The 18,169-nt window shown below is 38.2% G+C and overlaps 1 protein-coding gene across 1 annotated transcript; it reads left to right on the top strand.

Moving 5' to 3' along the window:
• Nucleotides 1-2,066: 2,066 nt before the first annotated feature.
• Nucleotides 2,067-16,657, top strand: LOC117342628 (beta-1,3-galactosyltransferase 1-like). Its single transcript, XM_033904827.1, has 2 exons — nt 2,067-2,461; nt 13,879-16,657. The coding sequence occupies exon 2, from the start codon at nt 14,012-14,014 to the stop codon at nt 15,161-15,163; it is 1,152 nt and encodes a 383-aa protein (XP_033760718.1). The 5' UTR covers nt 2,067-2,461; nt 13,879-14,011; the 3' UTR covers nt 15,164-16,657.
• Nucleotides 16,658-18,169: the final 1,512 nt, after the last annotated feature.

Raw genomic sequence — 18,169 nt, 5'->3', positions numbered from 1 at the left:
ACTATTATACCTGTATATTGTTAATACCATACTATTATACCTGTATATTGTTAATACCATACACATTACCTGTGTGATCACCATACTATTATACCTGTATATTCTTAATACCATACTATTATACCTGTACATTGTTAATACCATACTATTATACCTGTATATTGTTAATACCATACACATTACCTGTGTGATCACCATACTATCATACCTATATATTGTTAATACCATACTATTATACCTGTACATTGTTAATACCATACATATTACTATTTTTGTACAACAATATTTACCCATTCGATTGGTCTGACCTTTTCTTACAAGCTAAATGTATAATGTTACCTGTTCTATTTTTCTTTAACGTTATTACTGCATATTAATTACTGATTTTTCTTTGTTGATCCTAGAAAGTCACTAAAGGTAGGGCCCTGAAGAATTGGATTTTCTTCCGTGTCTTTTGTATCCATGGGAAATTGAAGAGACCTAAATAGATCTTCTGTCTATCATTACAACTCAAATGTTTTCCTTTCTCGCACTTCTGTCTTTCTGTGCTTTGTTTTCTTTTATAAGTGTCTCCTAGACATCCGACCTCATACGACTCTAGCTGTTGGTGTCTCCTAGACATTCGACCTCATACGACTCTAGCTGTTGGTATCTCCTAGACATTCGACCTCATACGACTCTAGCTGTTGGTGTCTCCTAGACATTCGACCTCATACGACTCTAGCTGTTGGTGTCTCCTAGACATTCGACCTCATACGACTCTAGCTGTTGGTGTCTCCTAGACATCCGACCTCATACGACTCTAGCTGTTGGTGTCTCCTAGACATTCGACCTCATACGACTCTAGCTGTTGGTGTCTCCTAGACATTCGACCTCATACGACTCTAGCTGTTGGTGTCTCCTAGACATTCGACCTCATACGACTCTGGCTGTTGGTGTCTCCTAGACATCCGACCTCATACGACTCTAGCTGTTGGTGTCTCCTAGACATTCGACCTCATACGACTCTAGCTGTTGGTGTCTCCTAGACATCCGACCTCATACGACTCTAGCTGTTGGTGTCTCCTAGACATCCGACCTCATACGACTCTAGCTGTTGGTGTCTCCTAGACATCCGACCTCATACGACTCTAGCTGTTGGTGTCTCCTAGACATCCGACCTCATACGACTCTAGCTGTTGGGGGCACTTTAAACCGCTAAAAACAAAAACAAAAACGCTTTGCTTATCATAATATCACAATAAAATAGAAATTGCAGTCGGAAACGAAATTCATCTGAAATTTCTTTTAAATTAGAACATGAATATGTGTTCTGTGGTTGCAATCACAGGGGTTTGACACGATTTTCCAAATTATGGTCCATATATATGTGTATAATCGTATGGCAAGCCAAAGTGGAAAAAAAGTCACTATTTATGGATATCCATAAATAATTCTTAATATCCATAATTAATTCTAATATCCATAATTCGATTTATGGATATCCATAAATACTTATTTATGGATATCCATAAATCAACTTTAATTATGGATATCCATAATTCATTTATGGATATTAAGATACGAATTATGGATATTTACAGGCAATTTATGAATATCCACAAAGTTTGTTTATAATTTATGTTGTACTGTAGATCTATGTACGTACACCAACGACAGGTACATTCTACACTCTACGAACACTATGATCCATACGCTGTCAAATAGAGAGGACATGAATGATTTTTCTTCAATTTATGCATTTAAAGTACCTCTCATACAATGTGCATATTACCGATTTCAAATCAAGATTAAATTTACCAAAAACCTGGCCGTGGTTCGATTGATGGATATCCATAATTCATTTATGGATATTCGAAATGATTTATGGATATCCATAAATAGTGACTTTTTTTCACTTTGACTTGCCATATAATCGTGCCAGGCCGCTGTGGTTGCGATTAGACAGTGTTAACTAGTGGGCGAATACTAATCTGCTTGGTTTAATATAACTTATAGTTAAAGTATCACGACTTCTTTGATAATTTGGGTTCGTTTATACTTCACAGTTGTCAGGGGATGGCTGGGGATAAATATAGAACAGATCAATAGGGCGAGAATCCCTCAGCTGGAACGAGACTACCTCGTGGGGTCAATTTCATTGCGCTTACTATAGCTAGTCAGCTGGTGGCTTGGGTTAGCCTATTTTTATCACAGTCGCCAATGCTTTCTTTCAACAGGTACACACATTTTGTCTGAGGGTCGGGTACCGACACGTATACGTATGGTGACCAGTTGGACTTGTATCGACATTCAAGTGACCCACTGGACATTCCTTTATGTGTACAGATGACCGTTGAGGATTTGTTTTCGCTGTGAATGGACACTCTTGTTCATGTATGAGTGACACATGGATCAATACCATATACCTCATGTTACCACACATGGAAGTGTAGACGTACGTCGGTGGTCAGACGACAGGGTATGTATACCATTAGTACTGTATGTGTGCGCCGTGAATACACACATACCTGTATATGTAAACATGCTCGGAAAGAATGTGTAGGACAGCCACCAAACCTCAAAATGTCTTAATCTTGTCTACTAACGGTTAACTGGTTAATAAACTCGAGAACAAAGACCTAATGAAACGGTATGTAAATAATTACCCCGGGCGGCGATCTTCTATGTACTGTTATTTAAGTCTGTTACGTGAAGTGTGTTACGACAAAATGTTGTCAACCATATTTATGGTTATCGGCGGACAGGTGCATGCTTATATGGTGACAAAATATGTCAAAGCATATGTGGAATTATTGTTTAAAATTGATGTTCAGCAAATTTGGAGGGATCTCAAAACGTCCTAATGTACCCGGGGACCAATCTCGTCATACACTCTCCAAACGTCCTAATGTACCAGAGGACCAATCTCGTCATACACTCCCAAAACGTCTAATTTACCCGGGGACCAATCATGTCATACACTCTCCAAACGTCCTAATGTACCAGAGGACCAATCTCGTCATACACTCTCCAAACGTCCTATTGTACCAGAGGACCAATCATGTCATACACTCTCCAAACGTCCTAATGTACCAGAGGACCAATCATGTCATACACTCTCCAAACGTCCTAATGTACCAGAGGACCAATCTCGTCATACACTCTCAAACGTCCTAATGAACCAGACGAACAATCATGTCATACACTCTCCAAACGTCCTGATGTACCAGATGACCAATCATGTCATACACTCCCCAAACGTCCTAATGTACCAGAGGACCAATCATGTCATACACTCTCCAAACGTCCTAATGTACCAGAGGACCAATCTCGTCGTACACTCTCCAAACGTCCTATTGTACCAGAGGACCAATCTCGTCATACACTCCCCAAACGTCCTATTGTACCAGAGGACCAATCTCGTCATACACTCTCCAAACGTCCTATTGTACCAGAGGACCAATCTCGTCATACACTCTCCAAACGTCCTATTGTACCAGAGGACCAATCTCGTCATACACTCTCAAACGTCCTATTGTACCAGAGGACCAATCTCGTCATACACTCTCAAACGTCCTATTGTACCAGAGGACCAATCATGTCATACACTCTCCAAACGTCCTATTGTACCAGAGGACCAATCTCGTCATACACTCTCCAAACGTCCTATTGTACCAGAGGACCAATCTCGTCATACACACTCCAAACGTCCTATTGTACCAGAGGACCAATCTCGTCATACACTCCCCAAACGTCCTATATACCAGAGGACCAATCTCGTCATACACTCTCCAAACGTCCTATTGTACCAGAGGACCAATCTCGTCATACACTCTCCAAACGTCCTAATGTACCAGAGGACCAATCTCGTCATACACTCTCCAAACGTCCTAATGTACCAGAGGACCAATCATGTCATACACTCTCAAAACGTCCTATTGTACCGAAAGACCAATCATGTCATACACTCTCCAATCGTCCTAATGTACCAGAGGACCAATCTCGTCACACTCTCCAAACGTCCTAATGTACCAGAGGACCAATCATGCCATACACTCCCAAAACGTCCTATTGTACCAGAGGACCAATCTCGTCATACACTCCCAAAACGTCTAATTTACCCGGGGACCAATCATGTCATACACTCTCCAAACGTCCTAATGTACCAGAGGACCAATCTCGTCATACACTCTCCAAACGTCCTATTGTACCAGAGGACCAATCATGTCATACACTCTCCAAACGTCCTAATGTACCAGAGGACGAATCATGTCATACACTCTCCAAACGTCCTAATGTACCAGAGGACCAATCTCGTCATACACTCTCGAAACGTCCTATTGTACCAGAGGACCAATCTCGTCATACACTCTCCAAACGTCCTAATGTACCAGAGGACCAATCTCGTCATACACTCCCAAAACGTCTACTTTACCCGGGGACCAATCTCGTCATACACTCTCCAAACGTCCTAATGTACCAGAAGACCAATCTCGTCATACACTCTCGAAACGTCCTATTGTACCAGAGGACCAATCTCGTCATACACTCTCAAAACGTCCTATTGTACCAGAGGACCAATCTCGTCATACACTCTCAAACGTCCTAATGTACCAGAGGACCAATCTCGTCATACACTCTCAAAACGTCCTAATGTACCAGAGGACAAATCATGTCATACACTTTTCAGTTACTGGTAAATAATCTTTTCCGTGTTATTATTTTATTAAGCTAAATATACTGAAAACGTTTGTTGGAACTGATGTATTAATGTTAGATTTTATTTTTAGAGGGAGCGATTCTCATTCGGAATTTTGTCTTGAACTCTGAACAAAGTTATGTGATTCATAAAATGCGTGTATGACTGATTTACTTAGACCTATATTTGGCCACGATATAATTCAGATTAGCTTGTTTTAACCAGACGTTTTTTTTTTAGAATTAATGGCGACAGACAATTCATACAGAAAAAAAAGGGAGTTCGATGACAAAGTCATACAGAAATTATTGGGAGTTTATTGACAACAGATAAAGTCATACAAAATTGTTAGTTTGATGGCTACAGACACATTCATACAAAAATTGTCAGTTTGATGGCTACAGACAAAGTCATACAGAGGATTACCCGTTTACATTTAATGTACAATGTATACCCCAAAATAACAAAAAAGACGTCATATCTAAGGTAATCGATGATAAGATTTCGTTCTTTCTCTTCGAGTTTTTGCTTTCGGGCAAGAATTAAATTATTTAAAATTACTCATCAGCTTTAACAGTAGGCGATAACGATTTGTGAAAACCTAACGGATCATATTAGGGTACATGTACACCTCTGACCTAACGGATCATATTAGGGTACGTGTACACCTCTGACCTAACGGATCATACTAGGGTACATGTATACCTCTGACCTAACGGATAATACTAGGGTACATGTACACCTCTGACCTAACGGATCATATTAGGGTACATGTACACCTCTGACCTAACGGATCATATTAGGGTACATGTACACCTCTGACCTAACGGATCATATTAGGGTACATGTACACCTCTGACCTAACGGATCATATTAGGGTACATGTACACCTCTGACCTAACGGATCATATTAGGGTACATGTACACCTCTGACCTAACGGATCATATTAGGGTACATGTACACCTCTGACCTAACGGATCATATTAGGGTACATGTACACCTCTGACCTAACGGATCATATTAGGGTACATGTACACCTCTGACGTAACGGATCATATAAGGGTACATATACACCTCTGACCTAACGGATCATATTAGGGTACATGTACACCTCTGACCTAACGGATCATATTAGGGTACATGTACACCTCTGACCTAACCGATCATATTAGGGTACATGTACACCTCTGACCTAACGGATCATATTAGGGTACATGTACACCTCTGACCTAACGGATCATATTAGGGTACATGTACACCTCTGACGTAACGGATCATATTAGGGTACATGTACACCTCTGACCTAACGGATCATATTAGGGTACATGTACACCTCTGACCTAACGGATCATATTAGGGTACATGTACACCTCTGACATAACGTATCATATTAGGGTACATGTACACCTCTGACCTAACGGATCATATTAGGGTACATGTACACCTCTGACATAACGGATCATATTAGGGTACATGTACACCTCTGACCTAACGGATCATATTAGGGTACATGTACACCTCTGACCTAACGGATCATATTAGGGTACATGTACACCTCTGACCTAACGGATCATATTAGGGTACATGTACACCTCTGACCTAACGGATCATATTAGGGTACATGTATACCTCTGACGTAACGGATCATATTAGGGTACATATACACCTCTGACCTAACGGATCATATTAGGGTACATGTACACCTCTGACCTAACGGATCATATTAGGGTACATGTACACCTCTGACCTAACGGATCATATTAGGGTACATGTACACCTCTGACCTAACGGATCATATTAGGGTACATGTACACCTCTGACCTAACGGATCATATTAGGTTACATGTACACCTCTGACGTAACGGATCATATTAGGGTACATGTACACCTCTGACGTAACGGATCATATTAGGGTACATGTACATCTCTGACATAACGGATCATATTAGGGTACATGTACACCTCTGACCTAACGGATCATATTAGGGTACATGTACACCTCTGACCTAACGGATCATATTAGGTTACATGTACACCTCTGACCTAACGGATCATATTAGGGTACATGTACACCTCTGACGTAACGGATCATATTAGGGTACATGTACACCTCTGACCTAACGGATCATATTAGGGTACATGTACACCTCTGACCTAACGGATCATATTAGGGTACATGTATACCTCTGACCTAACGGATAATACTAGGGTACATGTACACCTCTGACCTAACGGATCATATTAGGGTACATGTACACCTCTGACCTAACGGATCATATTAGGGTACATGTACACCTCTGACCTAACGGATCATATTAGGGTACATGTACACCTCTGACCTAACGGATCATATTAGGGTACATGTACACCTCTGACCTAAAGGATCATATTAGGGTACATGTACACCTCTTACCAACTCACAATCTTGTGTCATTGCTAAAATAGAAACATTTGTTATCAGCAATGGCTTGATTTAGGGCATTCCTGAACAGTTGGTAAGCATATCTTAGTAAATGTTTGAACAATGATAACATTTACTTTTTTCCTAAACGCATTGATTTAATCAGTTGTACAAACATGTCAATCGTAGCTTTGTGCAAATATCAGAGGCACATTTTTTCTAGATTTGAGTAAACTTACTTGTCGTGAAGACATTAGCAAAAATGGGTACAACATAGAATTATCGAGAAACACAAATCACGTGACCTTTCTTCGTCATTACTCGACCAAACGTCTGTCAATGATTTGATTTTTTATGAACTCTCCTACGCAACTCATGTTTAATGAATTTCGATAAAAGTTGATAGAAATGAAGACCATGAATGTGTTTGGTAAAGGACATTTTGTTTTGGTCACGTTTGTGAGTTTTACGACCCATGACATCTTTACTCATCGCTTTATAGATATTATGAACGCATAATTCCATGGATTTCATATTGGCCGAGAGGAATCTCGTGTATTGTATGACTGTTTCTAGTTCAGTATTTCTAGCTGACACTTTAACCCTTTCAGAAGCTAGCCTTGTGTACAACTTGTAAACTTATTAGATATCTACGTCTAGGATACAAATGTGGAAAACTTCTAAACTTATTAGATATCTACGTCTAGGACACAAATGTGTAAAACTTCTAAACATATTAGATATCTCCATCTTGGATACAAATGTGTAAAATCACACCGCCATGTCTCCACAACATCGGCAGACCAAAAACTTCACCGCCATATCTCCACAACACCGTCAGACACAACAATCACACCACCATGTCTTCACAACTTCGTCACTCACAAAAACCTCACCAGCATGTCTTTACAACTTCGTCAGACACAAAAACCTCACCACCATATTTCCACAACTTCGTCAGACAAAAAACATAACGTCATATCTCCACAAAATCGCCAGGCAAAACAAAAACAAAGCAAAAACAAAACAAAAAAAACCAAAAAAAAACCGCAATGTCTCCACAATATCGTCAGACGCAAATCCACGCCGCCATGTCTCCTTAATTTCGTCAGACCAAAAACCACACCGCTATGTCTCCACAACTCCGTCAGGCCAAAAACCACACCGCCATGTCTCAACAACTTCGTAAGACCGAAAACCAGAAAATTCAATCTTCAGAAAACAAACATATTTGACATGCAAGAAGTTGGAACTCATTGCAACCACTTCACTTCTCTGCTAGCGTCCTGCATTGGAACCGATTGCAAATCGGAACCAATAACACGTCTTTTGCCTACACATCTTCTTTAACAATATTTTCAACATTTGAATTATCTTAATTAGTGTTCAAGTTATTTTCTCTAATGTGATCTATCTACATACTCCTTCTTTTTCTGCAGTTTATTGGTTTATTTTGTTTAACGTCCTACTAACAGCCAGGGTCATTTAAGGACGTGCCAGGTTTTGAGGTAGGAGGAAAGCCGGAGTATCCGGAGAAAAACCATAGGCGCCCGTACCAGGCAACTGTCCTACGTGGGTTTCGAACCCGGGACCCAGAGGTGGAGGGCTAGTGATAAGGTGTCGGGACACCTTGACCATCGCGGCCCCTTTTTCTGCAGACACATATATTTTACAACTAGACATGATATAGTACTACAAAGCCTTTAGAGTTTGATCTACAAAATATATTTCGTACCTCATGTCGGTATTACAATGTTTTACGTACCATGTATTATAGTTGTATATATGTCGGTCAAAAACTCTTCATAGCTTATGTTATTTGTTTATATGTCAACCGACTTTAAATAAAATGTAACTTATCTTATCTAACAAGACGATAAACAAGCATATCCATTCGTCATAGCTTAAGCCTACAAATGTGTCAATATACAATATCATCATCTGAGATTTTTTAGCCCACCATCATCAGATGGTGGGCTATTCAAATCGCCCTGCGTCCGTGGTCCGTGGTCCGTCCGTCCGTCCGTCCGTCCCTCCGTCCGTCCGTAAACAATTCTTGTTATCGCTAATCCTCAGAAAGTACTGAAGGGATCTTTCTCAAATTTCATATGTGGGTTCCCCTTGGTGCCTAGTTATGCATATTGCATTTTGAGACCAATCGTAAAACAACATGGCCGACAGGCAGCCATCTTGGATTTTGACAATTGAAGTTTGTTATCGCTATTTCTGAGAAAGTACTCAAGGGATCTTTCTCAAATTTCATCTGTAGATTCCCCTTGGTGCCTAGTTATGCATATTGCATTTTGAGACCAATCGGAAAACAACATGGCCGACAGGCAGCCATCTTGGATTTTGACAATTGAAGGTTGTTATCACTATTTCTGAGAAAGTACTGAAGGGATCTTTCTCAGATTTCATATGTAGATTCCCCTTGGTGCCTAGTTATGCATATTGCATTTTGAGACCAATCGGAAAACAACATGGCCGACAGGTAGCCATCTTGGATTTTGACAATTGAAGTTTGTTATCGCTATTTCTGAGAAAGTACTGAAGGGATCTTTCTCAAATTTCATATGTAGGTTTCCCTTGGTGCCTAGTTATGTATATTGCATTTTGAGACCAATAGGAAAACAACATGGCCGACAGGCAGCCATCTTAGATTTTGACAATTGAAGTTTGTTATCGCTATTTCTAAGAAAGTACTCAAGGGATCTTTCTCAAATTTCATATGTAGGTTTCCCTTGGTGCCTAGTTATGTATATTGCATTTTGAGACCAATAGGAAAACAACATGGCCGACAGGCAGCCATCTTAGATTTTGACAATTGAAGTTTGTTATCGCTATTTCTAAGAAAGTACTCAAGGGATCTTTCTCAAATTTCATATGTAGGTTTCCCTTGGTGCCTAGTTATGCATATTGCATTTTGAGGCCAATCGGAAAACAACATGGCCGACAGGCAGCCATCTTGGATTTTGGCAATTGAAGTTTGTTATCGCTATTTCTGAGAAAGTACTGAAGGGATCTTTCTCAAATTTCATATGAAGATTCCCCTTGGTGCCTAGTTATGCATATTGCATTTTGAGACCAATCGGAAAACAACATGGCCGACAGGTAGCCATCTTGGATTTTGTCAATTGAAGTTTGTTATCGCTATTTCTGAGAAAGAACTGAAGGGATCTTTCTCAAATTTCATATGTAGGTTTCCCTTGGTGCCTAGTTATGCATATTGCATTTTGAGACCAATCAGAAAACAACATGGCCGACAGGCAGCCATCTTGGATTTTGACAATTGAAGTTTGTTATCGCTATTTCTGAGAAAGTAATGAAGGGATCTTTCTCAAATTTCATATGTAGGTTTCCCTTGGTGCCTAGTTATGCATATTGCATTTTGAGACCTATCAGAAAACAACATGGCCGACAGGCAGCCATCTTGGATTTTGACAATTGAAGTTTGTTATCGCTATTTCTCAGAAAGTGCTGAAGGGATCTTTCTCAAATTTCATATATAGGTTCCCCTTGGTGCCTAGTTATGCATATTACATTTTAAGACCTATCAGAAAACAACATGGCCGACAGGCAGCCATCTTAGATTTTGACAATTGAAGTTTGTTATCGCTATTTCTCAGAAAGTAATGAAGGGATCTTTCTCAAGTTTCATATTTAGGTTCCCCTCGGTGCCTAGTTATGCATATTTCATTTTGAGACTAATCGTAAAACAACATGGCCGACAGGCAGCCATCTTAGATTTTGACAATTGAAACTTATTATCGCTATTTTTCAGAAAGTACTGAAGGGATCTTTCTCAAACATTTTTATAAGTTCCCCTTGGTCTGTAGTTCTGCATATTGCATCTTGGGACCAATAGGAAAACAACATGGCCGACAGGCAGCCATCTTGTATTTTGACAATTGAAGTTTGTTATCGCTATTTTACAGAAGGTACTGAAGGGATCTTTCTCAAATTTCATATGTAGGTTCCCCTTGGTCCCTGGTGTTGCATTTTGGGACCAATCCAAAAACAACAGACAGCCACTATTGCTAAATCTTAAATTTTATATATAGGTTCCCCTTGTTTGAAAAGTACTAGAGGGCTGTTTCTGAATTTACACAGATTAGTAAGACTTAGAGGAAGGGAAAAGTAGAGAAAAGATCAATCTGACATGGAACCTATAAAGATCATTCAATGGTGGGCGCCAAGATCCCTCTGGGATCTCTTGTTTACTTATAAATTACATCTTCTTTCATTTTTTGAATGTGATCATATATGGCATCACGATGTAGGAGCCACTATACTATACACCGCCTACCCACCCACCCATCACCACATCAACTGTAGAGTGTTGATTTGCATAATAATGAATGTTAATTACCGTGAAGAGTGTGAATCAGCAGCTACTGAATAAGAGTTAATAGCATAAACACTCGCCCTGAAAATTGCTAAATTAATTGAGTTATGAAGTTATATCTATACTTCGATATTTCTTTTGGTCTATATTTACTTTCCTCCGGAAGTTGCTTCCTCAGGTTTCAGCAGTAAGGTCGCGAGCATCACTAACGACCCTTAATACAACAGTTTTGTCCTTTCCAGCTATTTAATTTTGATTCTAATGTACTAAACTGTTAGTTTGTACTGATGGTGATATCTTATCTTGTGTGGTTTTTGTACAACCATTTGATCATTTTGAAGGCTCGATATGACGTAACCATACATATCTTTAGTGTACAATTTCCAAGATTATATAACAAAGGGGCACTTGTTGTCACTGGTTAAGGTTGAAGTTATTTACTTAGAATGTCTGCATGTCGTGTATTGAACACATGTATTTAGAGCTATAAGTCGGGAAATTGTATGACCAGATGTTAATTAACGTGTCTATCAATTAAACACGCTATGTCAGCATGTTTTACTGACACCTTGTCAAATCTATTTACTCTAGTACGACAGTATATTAGTCACAAATGAATCATCTTGGTAGTACTAACAGAGGAATAACAAAGGAAGTTGGCAACAATACACAGGTAGCTGTGATGAAGAGATAAGTTGATGTACCATACAATATAATACCATTGCTACATTTGAAATCGACATCGTTGGTAACTAATCGCTAATGGAGGTGTTTCTTGATAATTATTATGGTTTGCGTAGAATTGTGAGGAAAAAAAGGAAAAAACAAACACATACACATTTAAAAGGGATAGTATGCCAATGCCTGTTAAGACGGGGTTAAACTGTTTAGGGCTATTGCCTGAATTTCATCATTTTGGAGAACATTGCAAGGGTGTACTCCTCTCCTGGTAAAGGTTCCTTGTACTATGCTAGTTCTGCTCTGTTTCCTTAACAGTTTAGAGGAATTACCCTTAGTTGTATTGGATGTAACATGTATAAATAATTAATATAATAAATATTTATCAAGGATTTCTATGTCTATGTGGATTAGGATTTTGTAAGTCTACGCCGTGGTATTCCTAACCTTGCTGCACTCAAGCGTATGAATATCCAACCTGAGTTATCTTTCTGGGTAGGAGAAGTTTCCTTATCCTACAATTTTCTTGGTAGCACAGGTGTCTATACTTGGGTAACATATATAAGGATTGAAGAGTCTTTGTGGTAGTTTACTTTGATAAAGGTGATTGTGGTATCGATTTGTCGCGGCGCATTCCAATGATAGATACTATTCTGAACTTTATCCTTTAACAAAACCATCAGAGAGATACTTTAATCCTTATATACACTGTCTATATTTTATTTTTTGTTCACTTAAACTTTAGCTCAATCACACTTTGAAATACTCACAGTTAAATTGAACATCATCGTTGGTTTTGACCGGCACTTGAAATAGCTGCCTCATGATGTCGGGGACTCCTGCAAAATCGATAAACAAATAAAAAAAAAATCAATTAAATAAGACAGTTTCTTTTGGGTTTTCGCCGAAAGGGTGCCAAATTAGCTAGTTTCTTGGTTCATTCAATAAGAATTAGATTAATCTTAAGTAAACAATATAACATATTTCACACTGAAGTAGTTGTCACGTGGCCTCGAGATCAAATCACTGGAAAGAAAGTTGGATATTCAACTTCAAATGCTTGTTTAACGATCTACTAATATAAATTAAGTTAAATTAAACGCTAAGTTCAAAATTCCGTAATTATTCCACACAGAAAAGATTTTAAGATAGAATAGACATACTCTTTCGCGTAGAACGTATGTGGTTATTTGTTGAAGCCGGTAGGTTTTTACATTGTGACAATAGCATTGTCCTAACCATTGCATGCTGATCCTGAAACAGAATAGAAAAACAGTATGAGAATGAGACCTTCTTTTTTCTGCAGAAATGTAGTGTAATGCGGGTGGGAAAGAGTCTGGAAAGTTGAATTGCAAGGATCATGAGTATTCTAATATGATGAAGGTTAGAAACATAACCTTGCCTTTAAAACTCGTTTTAAAGTTTCGTTATGACACGGTGCATACTGAGTAGTACGCTAGTATCAAGAAAGGATCCTCTGACGGAAGTCCAATATTGAATTTTATCATCTGTTCTATTTGTAATTGTAGAAATCTTTTCGTGATTGTGTTTCTCATTAATAAATACGTTTGTTATTGCCTTTCACATGTTCAAATGTCCCCCTTTAAGCCAACCAAAGAGGCTATTCTCGTTAATGTTTCATGTCTGGATGTTGTTGACACTTTCTTATATTATCATGAACAGATAAAATTTTCAAAAACACTTTTTTAAAGAATCCATTTACCAATCATTTAGAAGTCTCGGGTATTCCAATTTGATATATTTTGTTTCAGATACATCTTAAAGAAGCGGTGATGAGGGGGTAATAACGACAGGATGGCTGAGAAAGTCTGAAGACAGCATGCTGGTGACATCTCCGTCCAGTTGAGATCTAGATCGTTGACATACAGATGAGACCGCCGATCAATGAATGTTAACACAAATAACGTGAGACAAGGAGAGTTTTATTCACCGAGTGACAACATGGATCAGGCGTATAATTTCACCATATACGCCATGTCTGTGATGGGCTTTGTGCCAAAGTTGCTTCGTTCTCGACTCACCTTTTTAACCGTGGTCATGTTTGTTGGGATATGTGTTCTGTATACCATCGACAATTTTGACGTAACGTACAGGTATGAAGAAAACCATAACATGGAGTCGTTGATTAATGGTCCAAGAAGGTCGTTCTTTGGGCTACATGTGGATGTCCTTAAAATAGTCAACAGGAAATTTCTTAATTCTACAACCCAAGTAGAGGATATTGCAATAGTTAATCCTCACCCTTTCCGATATATAAACAATCCTGGTCACTGTCGGTATAGGAACAAGGGTATTCGTACAATATTGATCGTCGTGAAATCTACCGTACGTAATGTTTTACTGAGACGTTCTATAAGGAAAACATGGGGCAATGTTAGTGACGAAAACGTCAAAATAGTGTTTATGTTAGGACGTAACAGCTCTCGATACTTTCAACAAGACACTATCGACACAGAGGCCGCCACGTACAAAGACATTATCCAGGAGGACTTTATAGATGCTTATTTCAACAACACATTAAAATCCATCATGTCGTTTAACTGGGCAGCTCAGTACTGCGAAGATGCTCAATTTCTTTTGTTTGTGGACGACGACTTTCTCATTGACTTCCCAAAAATTCAGCGTTACATCTATTCTATTCCGGAGACTGATGTTGCGACACTTTTTACAGGCCATCGAATAGCTCAGCCGGTTGTGAGAGATCGAGAGTCCAAATGGTACTTGTCATGGGAAGCATTCCCTTACAAATATTGGCCTCCATATCTAGCAGGCGGTGCTTATCTCACCAGTATGCCAGTTGCAAAGAAATTTAGTTATGCTTTCCCGTATATAGATATTTTAGGCATAGATGACGCGTGGCTGGGTATTGTCGCTAGGAACTTGCGGATCTATCCACAAGATCATCATTTCTTTCATAACAACGGCAGATACTCCCATTTAGCTCTTGTCTACCAATGTTGTCATACTGAAAAGGAGATGATAGATACTTGGTGGCAATATAAACACAACACAAACTTCCGATTCGGGACTTTGTAACTGGGCGAAAAATTACTCAATTCAAAACTTTCACCCATTCATCATTTAATTGTGTTTTTGAGATAAACATGTGCATTCTGTGTTCAAGAACAATTCTTATGGAGATGCTAGATGCTAAATCATCAGCAGATATTCATTATATGGATTGTGTACATAACGCGTTTAACAGTAATAGTATTGTATTTTGATTATATAAGCATTATAGTGTCTTCATGTGGTATAAATGGTCGATTTAAATGCCTGAGCTTTAATTTACAGACAAACCTTATATAGCGCACATATTATACATGTAGTATTACCTATTTCCGTAATTCTCGTTGCTTCTCGTCCAGTTCCGTTGGGAACCAAAAAATATATATATTTAGAACCCATCCACAGATTATGTTGATAAATACAGTATGATATTATAGCATCAAGCTCTACATCTGGTCACGATCTGGTAGTCAGTATTCTGGGGGTTAAAGTTTTGCATGGGATACATTGTTACTGTGATTTTATAGATTTGATAATGTCTTCCACCAGATGACATACCGATATTCTGTTCAAATCGACCTTCGTCAGTCCGTCTCTTGTCTGTCTGCACCCATCAAATTATACTTGTGGGGTGAATTCACGGTTCATTCTGTAAAAATCAATTGCTTCCTTGACTTCACCAGTTCCACCTTGGTTCGTTACTCCCGCATTAAATCTCAGTGCATTTTAGGTACGGAAATCGATCATATTACTGTGCATTATTCTCTAATATGGACAAAAATTGCACCCCACAAGTCACATTCCGCCAGCTGTGCAACTGTCCTTCCACCCTTAAAACATTACCTTTGCTCTGAAAGTTTGAAATGGAGGAACATTGGTAAACAAATTCCTGTAAATAATAGGATTAACTTCCAAAATAGTTGTAGTTTTTTTGGTTATTTTGGGGTAACTATATACCATTGTAATTGGGTATTGTAACAACCACTTCATCAAATACATTGTATCCAATTTACCCAAGTACAATAAAACTAGAAAATTAAGTTTCAAATAGATTGATTCTAGTCATGTTCTCAATGTTCAAAACTTAGTATCACTTTTTTTTTAAATTCACTTATTACGTTATTAAGAAGATTAGAACATGACTTTGTCACAAATATTGACGATGGGGTTCATTTGTATGACATGTTTTAATTTAACTCATTTTGTGGTTTATGATAGATACGTAGGGGAAAATGCTGAAACATATTCAAATTATCATTTTGTCTATTTATTTCATATACTGTGTGAAAGGTGATTATTTATTTTGTAAAATTGTGTGTTAATTGACTGTTTTAAAGCGACTATTTACTGTAGATTTCATAATCATTAAACGGTGATTTCTGCATTCCTTGAATACACAAGCCTACACCGTAAACATGTTCTATAAATATATACTTCGATTGATGCATGTAAACAATGCTACCTGGAGAAAGCCGGATGGAGTCACGTGGGTACAGGTGGTGAGTCCGTACACCGTCTGCTTACGAGCAATAACATATGTATTCTTGAAGGACCCTCTTCTTTTGCACTGATACAGGTGTTTAACAAACTCTGTTAGTGACACTTTTAATTTTTGTAATTAAGGGAAAGTTATAGTTTTTTTAAAGACAAGAAAAAAAATATTTTCAAACCGAGATCTTTACAGTTGTAGTCGCTTTAAAAGTAATGTAAATTGCTGTGCATCATAAGAAGGCTAAATGGCCTTCTGTTGACGTTGAACTGATGACATACTGACAAGATTTAACATATTGTTTTATACTTGAACTCTATAAAGGGGAATTGAAATGTGTTGGGTTAGTGTTTATATAAACCAAAGGAGAGTGCATAATATTGAGAAATTTTATTCTTAAATTTCTATATTTTATTTGTTTATATTAAATTTTTGAAAACTAATTGCATTTGACTTATCCGTGTCTTATCTTGTCACTTATCCGAAGTGAACGCTGGCATTTATATGATGTCATCGTTAGATTCTTACCTGGAACTGTACCTGTTTTTATCTCGCCTACGACGACGTCCAACTTAAACAAAATATGGTTTATAGTTAGATCACATACTGGACATATCAATACACCATTCATTTACAGAATATTTTCTAGAATTGTATGGTCCATTGAGTCTGGAAATTAGGGATACTGGGAATTAGGACTTTAAATATTTTGGTGAATTTTGAGAATTACTGCAAAATTTGATACTTCTTTTGTAATGCATTAATATTTATACATGTGTTATGTATACATGATGCTTCCATACCATGATTTTGATGTTTTGTTTTGTTTTCGGTCTTGGAACAAAAACCGAAATCTAAGTGAATTTTGAAATTTGCTTAAAACATACTATAGTGACAAAGCAGGACATATTACTTGTAATTCGTGTTCCATTAAAATGTCACATATCGCCAAATGTCAAATATCGCTGGGATGTTCTCTGATCGCCAAGCTATTTTTCATCGATAGGCCGTATATGTCCCCGTCATGACGATGAGGGTAAATACTCATGTTCCCGAAAGGTAACATTCGCTCCCCCTATTGATGAAAGGCATCACCCCCGAAAAATACCTCCTATCTTTCAATTCCTCGGTGAGATGTGTTACAGAAGTTCCTATATGTAACTTACATATGATAACCGTGACAACCACTAACTAGATAGTGTTAGTCTCTCCTCAATTATTATACATTGATTTGTTTTCCACTCCATTGACCTTTGACCTGTAGGTCAAGGTCGTACTGCTCTTTGTCGGTGGGATGATAATGGTATACAGCGACTTTAATTCAAATTAATTTTTATTTGATTGTTAAATGGTTAAATTTTATTGACGCAAAAATATGCACTTTGACCCTGAGATATAAGTCAAAGAGACCGTGCGGTAGTGCATTGCACATTGGCTTCAGGTAATGCAAGTAAACTGCAAGTTTTGTCAAGATATTGTCGATGAATAAGAAGTTATGGCCATGACAAAAATCGTACTTACCTGGCCTTTGACCTTAAGGTCAA

This window comes from Pecten maximus, chromosome 14, assembly GCF_902652985.1.
Source record: "Pecten maximus chromosome 14, xPecMax1.1, whole genome shotgun sequence".
NCBI lineage: Eukaryota > Metazoa > Mollusca > Bivalvia > Pectinida > Pectinidae > Pecten > Pecten maximus.
This window is presented reverse-complemented; position numbering and strand designations above follow the sequence as displayed.